The sequence below is a fragment of the Peromyscus californicus genome, unplaced genomic scaffold, assembly GCF_007827085.1.
Source record: "Peromyscus californicus insignis strain IS unplaced genomic scaffold, ASM782708v3 Scaffold_12__1_contigs__length_115047231, whole genome shotgun sequence".
Taxonomy (NCBI): domain Eukaryota; kingdom Metazoa; phylum Chordata; class Mammalia; order Rodentia; family Cricetidae; genus Peromyscus; species Peromyscus californicus.
The window spans coordinates 72,642,584-72,654,851 of NW_026294413.1; the positions used below are offsets into that span (position 1 = coordinate 72,642,584).

Genomic DNA, 12,268 nt, shown 5'->3' on the forward strand with positions numbered 1-12,268 from the left:
TAGGTTTCTATTATTTTATCAAACAAAATATCAAAAAGTTAAAAAATGTAATATTGCTTGATTCTTGTTTGAAGACTGTATCCTCTCTTGCTTATTTGATCAACATTACCACAGCTGCAGAAAATTAAATTGAATCTTTAGAAGGTATCGCATATGGACCTGGTTGGGGCTGTAGACAATAAACTCATTGTAGTTGAGGGTATACCCCTCTGGATTGAGAATTCCTGTGTCACTTGCTGGTCCTAAGGGCACTGTACTTCCATTCCTGCCAAATGGAAGAAAATGTGTCAACATTAGCATTTGGTTCAGAAGCTGAAATAGACGAGTAATTCTTAACAATTTGAAAGAAGTCTTCCAGCAGCCTTAGCACTGGGTACTTACAGGGTGACAAAGTGGGTAGGGTTGGGAGCCATCCTTCCCAGCCCCTTGGTGCTATGCTTGCCCTGAAGCAATCCTTCGGCCTTAGGATTGGCCTCCATTAGCTCATTACACTGACCTAGAGCTACCTGCAAAGCAAAAGATCCGTGAATACCTATTTTCAGTTCAGAAGCAGGTGATTCCAAAGCCAACCAGAACATCCGGATTTGTATTTTATTCCTTACTTTAGCAAAAGAATCTAATGCAATGGAAATCTTTCCAGGTATACCTCTTGAATCCAAAGTCAAATTTTCTCAGTGAACTAGAGATCATAGCTGTGTTCGCTGACTTACCTCTGAGAGAAGAAGCAGTCCTGTGTTGTTCAGGCGAGAGGCAAAGCAATAATTGGCACTCTTGGAAGACATGTCAGCAAAATAGATTCCTTTCCCAAACTGAAATATACCAACAAAAGTGGAGATCAGCTGTCTAATCCATTATATGAGAAGGTCCTGGCATGGTGGTCCAAGCCTTTTACCCCTGGATTCAGGAGGCAGAGGCATGCAGGTCTTTCAGTTTGAGGCCAGCCTGGTCTACAAGGCAAGCTCCAAACCACCCAAGGTCAAAGTGAGACCTTGTCTCAAAATAGCAAACAACTCTATGAGGAAGAAGACTCAGCATTGACCATCAGGTTCTGTTCTCATAAACACAACATGGTTCCTCTCCCACTGCCCTTTCTTACTCAGTTCAAGAGACAACAAAACAGCCATGGATCTCTGCCTTTAAATTCTAGAAGACATATCTCTTTTAAAGAAAGAGGGACACAGTAAAGATGTGGTTATCAGTGAGCTGTTTGAACTCTTTCAGAGGAGTACCACCTAATCCTAATCTGGGTTGGGGGACCGACCAAGATCATCATTGCATCTTTCCTTCCCTTGGGTTCCTTCTAGAGTTCAGTCTCTACTTACCATATAACCTGTGATGGGAGCCTCAGGTGGGGCAACTCGAAGCCCATGGCTCAGGATCCCCACCCAGTTACTCAGCCTGGAACCATGCCAGAGTAGCATCCTAAGAAAGACCCATTATTCTACTCCATTGTTCTCCTGAAAACAATGGTCACAGATACAAATAACAAACAAAACAGCTGTCCCTGCCACCCTCCCAGCTCCTTCACTACACTTCCGGCAAGGAAATGTCTACTCGACCCAGAGCTGGACTCAGACCTGTTAGGAAGGTCCTTTCTGAAGACTTCTTTTTCCCCTTCCTTCTCTACTTCAAAAACATCCAGCAAGGTCATAGTGTAGTCCTTGTGTGTAGGCGCATGGGTAGACTGTAGGTACTGAGAAATCACCTGTGGAAAAGAAGGAACAGCAAATGTAGACCCTGTAAGAGACTGGACTGACTGAAGGATGCAGGGCTTCTGCTCTAAGCTAGCAGAACTTTCTGCCCCCAATAGCCTCACAATGCAGTTAGAAAGAGTTCTGACTCCCAAGTTCCTGGTAAATACAGGGATGGGAAGGATGGGCTTGACTGGGGTAAGAACGTGAAAATAAATGACTGTCTGTATTACTTTGAATTCGTAGCTTTCATGGTCCAGAGGACGCAACGCACAATGGAGGTTTCTATAGTGCTGGTCCAGGGGGTGTTCTGAGCTTTGGCGCTCTGCCTTCACCAGCTTCAGGGCAATTTCAATGTCTCCCAGCGCCTAAGATGACGAGACCAAGAATCAGCGTGAAGGAACGTAGGCCAAGAGTCTGCAAACTCCCAGTGCGCTCGCAGCTCACCTCTAGCAGCTGTACTTTCTCCGACAGCTCTTTCTCTGTCCGGATCACTGGAGGGATAGAGAGTCTAAGGACAGAGGTACAACCACTGTGAGTTGTCTGCTTTGTGGCTAGAAGGTACATGACAAAAAAACAGGTCCTTTGGAAAACTGGTGTTCGTCTTACTAAAAAGAAAAGAAAAAAGCTGGGCCTGGTGGCACACACCTTTAATCTCGGCACTCAAGAGGCAGAGGTAGGAGGATCTCTGTGGGACTGAAGCCAGCCTAGTCTACACAGTGAGCTCCAGGGCTATAGGACCTTGTCTCAAAAAAACAAAAAAACAAAAAAAAGAAAAGAAAAAAAAATTAGGATTTCCTATTTGGAAGAGAAAGGCCTGTGAAAAGACTTCAAAGCCCAAATATACAAAGGGATATTAAATACACATTCTAAGTAGGATAAAACATCTATTTAGATTTCCATGTTCAGGACAGAGTTGAAATTCTTTTATAGGACCCTTTTTCAAACTAAGCTACACTGACGTCAATAAGGAAGTCTGGACACAATCCAGAAGGGGTAAACCTTTTGACCATTCGTGGCTATTTTGAGGTTATGGAATTCACAGAAAGCAATAGAGGAAACAGGAACAATGAAAACCAGAATGAAGAACGAACTGGGCTAGGATACAGTTCAGGGAGAAAGTGCATGGGTAACATGTACAACACCCTAGGTTCAATCCTGAGCACCGCGAGCGCACGCACACATGCACACAAATAGGGATCAGACATGTAAATCTGAAGGAGTTAAAAAAAAAAAAAAAAAATAGGGACCGGTAATGTGTTCTATCCACTTAATATTAATCATTTGGTTTCAGAAAAGTGGTATTTATGTGGGTGTAGTCATCTTAAAAGAATGGAAGGAGGTATGATTTGCAAGGTGTTTTACTTAGTGGCTAGATACATTCTTTTCTATTTGGAGGGGTGGGGAGTCCAGTCTCTCTTGAGTTGGTTAACTTTCACTTGGTCAGGAATATAGTTCTAATAAAGTTGGGAAATTATGTCCCATATTTCTTTTATTTTGAAAATTTTCTTGAGACAGGATCCAGGTTGGCCACTTTCTGCCTCCTGAGTGCTGACTTCCCATATTCTAAGCTAGCTACAAATCACATTGGACCCAATTTAAGGTGACAATTTCCTTAACAATAAAGGATTAAGAGGGCCAGAGCTGCTGCGGTTGCTTAAGGAATAAAGTGAGTAGAAGAACAAAGTAAAGAAACAGCATGACCTTACCCGAAGTCATGTGGGATCCTGGTGTAGAACTCATTGCATGCTTCAAGAAGAGCTCGTCCATGCTGGCCGGTCCGAATACAATCCTCAATCTTCTTGAGAGACTGGTACCCGGCCTTGATTTGCATCGCCGTCAGCTTTCCTGGAGGCCCGGTCACAGATCAGACTCCAACCCAGGGTCCTATCTCTATAGACTACATATCCCTGCCCAATTAAAACTCAAATTTCAAAACAGTATCATCCTCTCAAACCCTCACTCCAGATCCCGCTGCCTCACTCAGTACTTTCAGTAATCCTTATGTAGTGATGTGATTGCTCATTAAAGGAACTAGGAAATAATACGCAAGGCTGAAGAACAGAGTCTGAAGTCCTACCGAGTGGGGCTTTCTTGGTGTCATACTTCATTTCTATCATCATCTCCTCCATTGTCTGCACGTTACAGATCAACTTTATCAGCTCCTGGACTCGAAGATCCAGCTGTGACTCTGGCTTCGCAGTTTCAAGAGGCTCCTCTTGCTTTGTTTTATCTTCATCCTGTAGCAAAATAAACACAGCTTCTAATATCTGAAGGGTGTATTTGAGCCCCATAGGGAGCAGGTCTACAGTGATCCTTGGTGTGTTTGCACACTGGTACATTCTATTAGGAATCTAGTTAGATGAGCCAATGTGATTTCCACTCCAACTTGTTGGAGCTCCCTCACAGTGAAGTACTCAGAGTAAGAACAAATGGTCCTTCCAACAGAGTACGCAAACATAGCTCTTATGCCATAAACCTTCTGATCACATTAACACGAAAAGCTTCTTAATTTTCAGATCTATGAGTTTTTAGGAAAGTTCTCAGCATGCTGGAAACCTTAGTTTGTCAAAATTCTTTTCCTTTCTTTCTGTGATTCTCAGTTTTGAACCCAGGGCCTCATGCATGCTGGGAAGCATTTATTTTTGACCTGCACCTCCAGCCCTCGATCTCGTCACAGTGGTGTAGAAGTGAAGCCAGCTTTAGTTTCTCAGTCTGGTTATTTATCGATCTTCTCTTGGTCTGTAACCCTGAACTTCTGGAAGCAGGGCCTTGGGTTTCATAAGTATTCCAGTATACAACAGAGAAGACTACAGTCTTACGACTATAGACACAACACAAAGGCATATTCTGGCCCTTTGAGATCAAAGATGAGGGAGAGTTATCTGACGGGAGAAAAGCAGTGACTCCTAATATCCCAGCCTGTTCTGGACTTGCACTGGTCCACATCACCTGGCTAGACTTCACTTATTTAGGAGACACCTTCTGTAGAGTCAGCTTACCTGCACACTGGCAGTATAGTCCATCTGTAACATGTCGTATTTTCCAGGTACTTTCTCAAAGTTCTCACGGTCCTCCCAATTGTTTTTGGTTTTGTCCAGGAATCTGTGGAGCCCAAGGAGGTAGGGAAACCATACAAATTAAGGTCCACTGCCAGAGGGAGGCACACAGTAGTGTTCCGTAGTGTGAAGTGTAAATTAGGACACTGAATGAACAGAAAAACTGAAACAAAGGAATCAAGCAAAAATGGGAACAAAGGCTTCCCAAAGGTCTCAAAACACAGAAGCTATGGATATATGAAATAAAAGGTAGATGACCAATGCTTTTTCCTAGAAAGAAACATGTATCTAGACTCTAGAAAGTCTGCTCTCAAAATCACCATGAGAAGCTGAAAGCTCCCGGTGGACAGTCTCAGTCTCTGGTGTTTCTAATTTCTTAGATTTGCTTGCTGTGTTTAAAATATTCTAGATTTTTCTGGTGAGTTTCAAGGATCTAGGTTGATTTAATCATTGACTAAAGAAACAATTTAGCTGGGCGGTGGTGGCGCATGCCTTTAATCCCAGCACTCGGGAGGCAGAGCCAGGAAGATCTCTGTGATTTTGAAGCCAGCCTGGGCTACAGAGTGAGATCCAGGACAGGCACCAAAACTACACAGAGAAACCCTGTCTTGAAAAAACAAAAAAAGAAAAAAGAAACAATTTAATGTCCTAATCACAGGGTGTCAGAACAGAAAGGAATTAACATTTAGACTCAATTATCCTTACATGAAACTCTTCAACAAGAGAGATCCAAGAAGGGTATGTTTTTTAAATAAATTTTTAGCACTTACTTTTTCTGAAATATTTCCTTTGCTTTGTTGAGGTCACCAGAACAAGCCACCAAGCTGTGCTGCCCCGTTTTCCCAACTGCAAAGTAAATGCCAAACACAGGATGGTTCCGTGCCCTAGACCCCAAGTATAGCTCTCCAGCAGTGACAAGCCATCTCTCTAAGGTCTCTCTGCTTATTGTGTGACCAATAGGCAGGAAAAGAGGAAGGGAGAGGTGCAAGGGCTTAGGCAACAGATCACATTGATACAAGACACCACTAAGTGTCCCAGCTGATAAGCAGTACCGTCAGTCCAATGGAGGGAGTCTTCTCAGCCTTACAAAGCTTCCTAATGACAATGTCTGCCACTTCCCAACCTCAAAAGCTCAAGTGGGTTCCCAAGCCCTTCAGAGACTTACACCTACTCACTGCACTGCTTCTGTGTTTCTGAATGGCTATCATACAATCCATCATAAAGCTTTTACCTCGGCCCCACCTCATCCAAACACTGAAGTTCTTCTGGGTATCATCTTCTAAGAGCTGAATAAGATAGTACTTGTTGTTGTTGAACTGCAGATTGGTCTGAGAGAAGTGGGAAAAGAATAGCATAAAAGATGAGTTTTACTATTGGAAGTCACATAAACCAATGCTGTTTCCTTGGTTATAACTATCCAATAATTGCCACAATGAAAAGCATAGCATGATGGAAACAAACAGATCCTGGAAGAATAAGGATATAAACAGGAACTTAATGATTGATTCTTGGAAATTAAAAGTACAATCTCGAGAGCTCATCAGACCCTCCAGTGAGACGACTCTCCTCTGCCAGAGACATGAGATCCTGTCCTCAGCGCAGAGGAGGTTGACCACAGGAAGGCTGAACTGAGGTCCAGAGGAAGAGACATGGGGAGTCCGGACCTGTACACCCAGAGAGGTATTCCTGCTTCCACTTGGAAGACGGGATAAATATTGCTTGTAATCTTCCTGTGTGAATAAATGAGTGTTATACCAAAAAAAAAAAAAAAAAAAGTGCGATCTCAGAAGCTTCCTGAAACCCCTATCCAACCCCAACACCCTACATTAATGGGATCCTCCTGAAAGCTCCCTCCATAGATATTTTTTTTCACTCTACATTATTGTTTAAGACAGGGTCTCTTGCTGAACCTGGAGCTCACTGGCAAGTCCCATGCATCCTCCTGTCTCTAGCCTTCCTAGTGCTAGGATTACAGGAATGCATCAGTGTACCCAGCTTTTTACTGAGGTGCTGGGGATCTGAACTCTGGTCCTCAGGCTTATACTGCAAGTATTACTGACTCAGTCAGTTCACCAGACGGGCAGTTTAGGCAGAAGTAATAAAAAGAAATACTAGTTACCTGTTAAAATTATATATATTAGATCAATAAATTGAAGTATGTGGCTGGTGAGAAAGTTCAGTCAGTAAAGTACTAACTAAACAAACATAAGACCCTGAGTTCAATCCCTAAACTCCATGTAAAAAACCTGAGCATGGTAATGCACACTGTAATCCCAGCACTAGGTTGGCAGAGACAGGGGGATTCCTGGAGCCTGCTTGCTGGCCAGTCAGTGTAGTTTATTAAGTGAGCTACAGGTTAGCAAGAGAACTTTCCTCAAGAAAAAAAAAGAGAGAGAGAGAGAAACTAGTCAATGCACCTAGGAACAACATCTGAAATTGACCTTTGGCCTCTGCATGCAAGCATACATATGCACTCATAAGAGCACCCTCCCATGTATAGACAGACACACAAAGGTAAATAAATTCAAGTATGAGTCATCTCCAGGAAATAAATGAACAGAGCAAGTATCAAAACAAGTGTGTGTGTGTGTGTGTGTGTGTGTGTGTGTGTGTGTGTAAGAGAGAGAGAGACAGAGAGAGAATAAACAGAATGACTGATTAGGGATGTAGCTCGGTGGTAGAGCCTTGTTTGGCAAGCACAAGGCACTGGGCTTGCTCTTTCAAACTGAGAAAAAAAGGAAAAGAAACAGAAACTGGTAGTGCATACTCATAATTCTAACACTCAGGAGGCTGAGGCAGTAGGATTACTGTCCAGTCTGAGACCAGCCTGGTCTACAGAGTGACTGCCGGGCTGGTACGCGCACGGTGAGGGGTGGGGATTAGGGTGGGCTTAGGTTAGTAGGATGGAGAACTGATTCCACTCAGTTATCTTCTGACCTCCACACATATGCTGTAGTATGTGTGCCTTCTCCCATCATGTGTTCACAGTAATAATACTTTTTTTAATTAAAAAAAAAATGAACTGCACAATTTTAAAATGTCAGTATGAATTGGGTGAGATAGCTGTGCCCCTGAAATCTCAGTCCTACAGACATTGAAACAGGGCTGCAAGTTCAAGGCTGCCCGGGCTACACAGCAACAACCTGTCACACACACACACACAAAAATCAACAAACACACACACACAAAATCAACAACAAATGTTGGTGGAACACCTTGCTCACCTAGCATACATAAAACCCTGAGTTTGATCCCAAGTACTACATAAAACCAAATGTAGTGGTGCATGTCTGAAATGCTAACACTTGAAAGACGAAGGTAAAATGATCAGGGGTTGAAGGTCATCCTAGACTATATACCCAGCCTAGGCTTTGTCAGAGTTTGCCTCCAAAAAACAAAACAAACAAAAACACACATACAGAAAACCCTACAAAACAAACAAAAAGTCTTCAACAGTGGCAAAAAGCAGAATGTAATAATCATAAAGCCAATTTCAATTTTGGAAAATGTGAGCAGTTTATATTACAAAGAAGTTCTGATAGCCTGGGCTAGCAAGAGGGCTCAGTGGGTAAAGGCACTTTCTTCCAAGCCCCGTGGGCTGAGTTAAATCACAGGGACCCTCATGGTAGAAGGAGAGAACTGACTCGTTCAAGTTGTCCTCTGATCTCCACACACATATACACACAGATTAAATAAATAACTGCAATTTAAAAATAATAATAAAAAAGAAATCCCCACAATCAGAATGACTTATCCTCTTACTTGATTTAGCATGACATCATAGACATCATCTCCTTCACAATACACATGAGCCTGGGAAAAGAGAAAACAAACCGCATTAATGTACTCAGTCCTGAGAGCAAAATGAGACCCTATTTGTTCCTTTAATGCTTTAAGGTTTATTCTCCAGCACATCCAACATCTGTCTTCCAGGGAGAGAAATGGAAATGTATGGTCTACACACAGCCTATCACTATTAAAATTAAAACATATGAATTCTTCCAATTACAGAGGCCTAAATAACTCAAAAGAAACCTGTTTTTTTTTTTTTTTTTTTTTTTTTTTTTTTTTTTTTTTTTTTTTTTTTTTTTTTTTTTGGTTTTTCGAGACAGGGAGACAGGGTTTCTCTGTGTAGCTTTGGGGCCTGTCCTGGAACTGACTCTGTAGCCCAGGCTGGCCTCGAACTCACAGAGATCCACCTGCCTCTGCCTCCCGAGTGCTGGGATTAAAGGCGTGCGCCACTGCCATATGGCAAGAAACCTGCTTATAAGTAGGCTCTCTTCTAGATCCTTCCCATCCTTTTCCCCTTCATCAGTAACTTATGCCATTCCATGACAGTTTCTCATCAAACCACACCGTCCTCCCTTAACAATTGTAACATTTCCTGGGTGAGAAAGGGAATAAATAAGCTGTGGAAAGCTGATGGCAACCCCTAGGGTAATTATGTTAATATTCTGGGAATCAAACCCACATGAAGGTCCTCTTGAAGAGCAACACATGTTCTTAACAACTGGGTCATCTCTCCAGGCCCAATTCTGCTCATTTGAAAGCCCAGCACCCCCACGTCTCAACTCTGGAGAAAATGAATCACTAGCAGTATTTCAGAAAGCACTTTTAAAACGAACACAAGCAACAGTCTAGACAGGAATCACAATGTCAGAAGAACTCCGCTTTCTGTCCAGGTGCTTTACCTTTCCCACCTTGGCTGTACACTCTGGGTCCACAGGAGCTTTGCCCTTTAACAGCAAGGCCTTCACCGAGTCTGAGGGTACATAAATATGCACTGTCATTACTTATGTGAGAATCAAAGGAGCTGTCGTGATTAGAAAGCTGTCATGTTTAACTTGGCCCTTCTTGAGCAATCAGGGTCTTCTGCCTAATCCAACTCAAATGTATGAAAAGAAAGAGTTGACAAAGTAGACTGGTACTTCAAAATACCCAAATGATAGAGAGATTAATTATATTTTCAAAGAGGGAAGGAAGAAATATCATCCCACTCCTTTGAGAGACCCAAGAGCTGGCCCATGCCTCCCTGGCCCGTGACCTTGTGACCTTGCTTGCCGTTTGTCCTGTCTGCATCCTTTCCTCCAGCCACGGGCCCCTTCCTCTGGCATGTGCGCATCTTCTTGCCAGCAGGAGAGTCATCTGCTGCTTTGTTGCCATTATTAACTCTCTTGGCTTCATTTAGCCCTTCAGAAGCTAAAAGCGAGAACAATAAACAAAGAATTACTACACAACAAAGATCATCTAATATCTAAGACTGAAGCAAAATAAAAATACAGGAAAAATTAGGGGGACGTGGAAAGGACAGGGAGCCCCTCATCCCAGAGTCTGGCTGAAGCCCCTCTGCAGCTGAGAAGCAAGAATTCCAGCACAATTAGCACGTGCTGTGAAGGTTGCTAACACAAATATCTGAATATTTTTATGTTAAAATGACAATGAATCAGGCGTACAGCATAAATGTATATGGTAATGGGACTGGACTCATTTCTCTCCTGTTCTATGGGAATCTTAAACATACTATGAACACTGTTTACACGAAGATAACCTGTATTCTGTATCCATCTCAGGAAATGTGATCTCATTTAAATTCTTTAACAACTCTTGGAAGAGTCAAAAATCACAAATTTTGCACATATGTCTATTATAAGGAAGGGTGATTCTTAGAGAAGCCCACACTCGTGTTCTGTAGTGTCTTTCTTCTAAGACATTTCTTTTCTTTTAATCCTTGTGCTTAAAATGTATGTTAATAACTCTTTTAATAAACTCCCAACTCTGGTTCATCTTGCATACTCCTGAAATTCCTTTCTACCTTAAAGCCAAGAGTACTAGGTTTGCCTGAGTCTCTGAAAAAAACTAAGGTTGTGGCCAGGAACAGCAGAGTTGTGTCTCTGCCCTTGACAAACCTTAAAAGACAAACAATAAGGGTTATTATTTTATTTTTATGTGTATGGGTATTTTGTCTGCAAATATGTTAGTGTACCACATGAATGTATGGTGCACCTGGAGGTCAGAAGAGGGCATAAAATCTGGTAAAGTGGCTATGGCCAGCCATATGGGTGTCTGGAATAGAACCCAGGTCCTCTGTAAGGGCAAGAAGTGCTTTTAAGCACAAGCCAACTTTCTAGCCTCCTGATCATCTCTTTTCTTTCTTTTTTTTTTTTTTTTTAAACTTTGAGACAGGGTCTCTCTACATAGCCCTTCCTGGCTGTCTTGGAACTCACTTTGTAGACTAGGATGGCCTAGAACTTACAAAGATCCTCCTACCTCTGCCCCTCCCAAGTGCTGGGATTAAAGGAATGGGCCAACACACCTACTGCTCTGACAAATTCTTCTGAATTTAAAGGAGGCTGGAGAGATAGGTCAGTGATGAAGAGGTTCCCCCACTCTTCCAGGGGATTTGGGTTCAAGTCCCAGCTCTCCCATGGTGGGGCACAATTCTAAGTAACCCCAGTTCCAGGGTACCCAACGCCCCCTTCTGGCCTCCAGGTACACACTTGGTGTACATACACACAGACAAAATACACGTACATATTAAATAATTTTTTTTTTTTTTCTGAGACAGGGTTTCTCTGTGTAGCTTTGCGCCTTTCCTGAAATTCACTTGGTAGCCCAGGCTGGCCTTGAACTCACAGAGATCCGCCTGCCTCTGCCTCTCGAGTACTGGGATTAAAGGCGTTAGCCACCACCGCCCGGCACTTAAATACTTTTTTAAAGAAATAATTTAGGATGTTCTTTTGAAAGTTACAAATGCCACACCACTCACTTCTCTTGAAACAAATTGAGCAACCCTTCCTAAATTGCTGTCCTGACCATATATTAACATGACAGGATAAAATAAATTTACAGAGATGTTTAAAGTTCATTACTTGTGGCATGGGTCTTCAACACTTTACGTCAAATTAGATCACGTGATCATGGTCAGTCAAGTGCTCTGCAGTCTGGACCAGCTTACAGCCAGCTTTGCTTACTGGAGCTTCAGAAGCTTGGAGTTCGCTGTACCTCAGCTGTCCAAAATGTACAACTGAGACCACAGCTATAGTATCTAACTTAATAGGGTACAATTACGAACACAGTATACAGTCCACAGCCAACAATTCCAAGATCCGAATTTTACTTTCTGAAATCGGATGTCTCTTAAAAAGGTTGACCTAAGAAGTTAATCACTTTACGCTTATCCTTTCGCAGTGCTAGACTCCATAACGAAGATCTTTTCATTGAATGACATTAGTTATTAACAGTACGTGGCAGTTATGCTTGCTGTTCCGGTTCACACGCCTCTTTGGATTGAACTGGACCATGAAAAAGTGAGCCGTTCCCTCTGACTCTGGCCCCAGCGTTTCTGGCCGCGGACGGGGTTCTCACCTCGCCTCCGGCCGCCGGATCTCCGCCGCGGCGGCGCCATGGCGCTCGAGCCCTGACGTCATCATCCCCAGCCGGGATGCGCGGGCTTCTTCTCTGGGGCGGGAGGCGGGAATAGAAGCGCATGCAAATAAGGGCCGCCGCGCTGTGCCTCGT

The 12,268-nt window shown here is 43.0% G+C and overlaps 1 protein-coding gene across 2 annotated transcripts; it reads right to left on the minus strand.

Annotated features, from left to right (window-relative positions):
* Positions 1-12,207, minus strand: Parp2 (poly(ADP-ribose) polymerase 2). 2 transcript variants are annotated; one of them, XM_052733384.1, is made up of 16 exons: positions 12,116-12,207; positions 9,803-9,949; positions 9,442-9,512; positions 8,513-8,563; positions 5,982-6,078; positions 5,521-5,596; positions 4,694-4,796; positions 3,772-3,931; positions 3,401-3,539; positions 2,139-2,202; positions 1,925-2,059; positions 1,578-1,705; positions 1,323-1,422; positions 711-809; positions 382-506; positions 1-265 (listed from the first exon to the last, which is right to left on the minus strand). In XM_052733384.1, the coding sequence occupies exons 1-16, from the start codon at positions 12,153-12,155 to the stop codon at positions 106-108; spliced, it is 1,695 nt and encodes a 564-aa protein (XP_052589344.1). In that variant the 5' UTR covers positions 12,156-12,207; the 3' UTR covers positions 1-105. The 2 variants fall into 2 exon arrangements, with proteins under 2 accessions (XP_052589344.1, XP_052589345.1); XM_052733385.1 differs by having other exon boundaries at positions 9,795-9,949.
* Between the last annotated feature and the right edge of the window lie 61 nt (positions 12,208-12,268).

Coding starts and splice junctions, on each gene's coding strand:
- Parp2 (XM_052733384.1), bottom strand. CDS start 12,155: ATGGCGCCGCCGCGGCGGAGATCCGGCGGCCGGAGGCGAG. Junction 3,932..4,693: donor ACTATACTGCCAGTGTGCAG/GTAAGCTGACTC, acceptor ATTTTGCTACAG/GATGAAGATAAAACAAAGCA. Junction 2,203..3,400: donor AGGATCCCACATGACTTCGG/GTAAGGTCATGC, acceptor CTCTGTCCTTAG/ACTCTCTATCCCTCCAGTGA.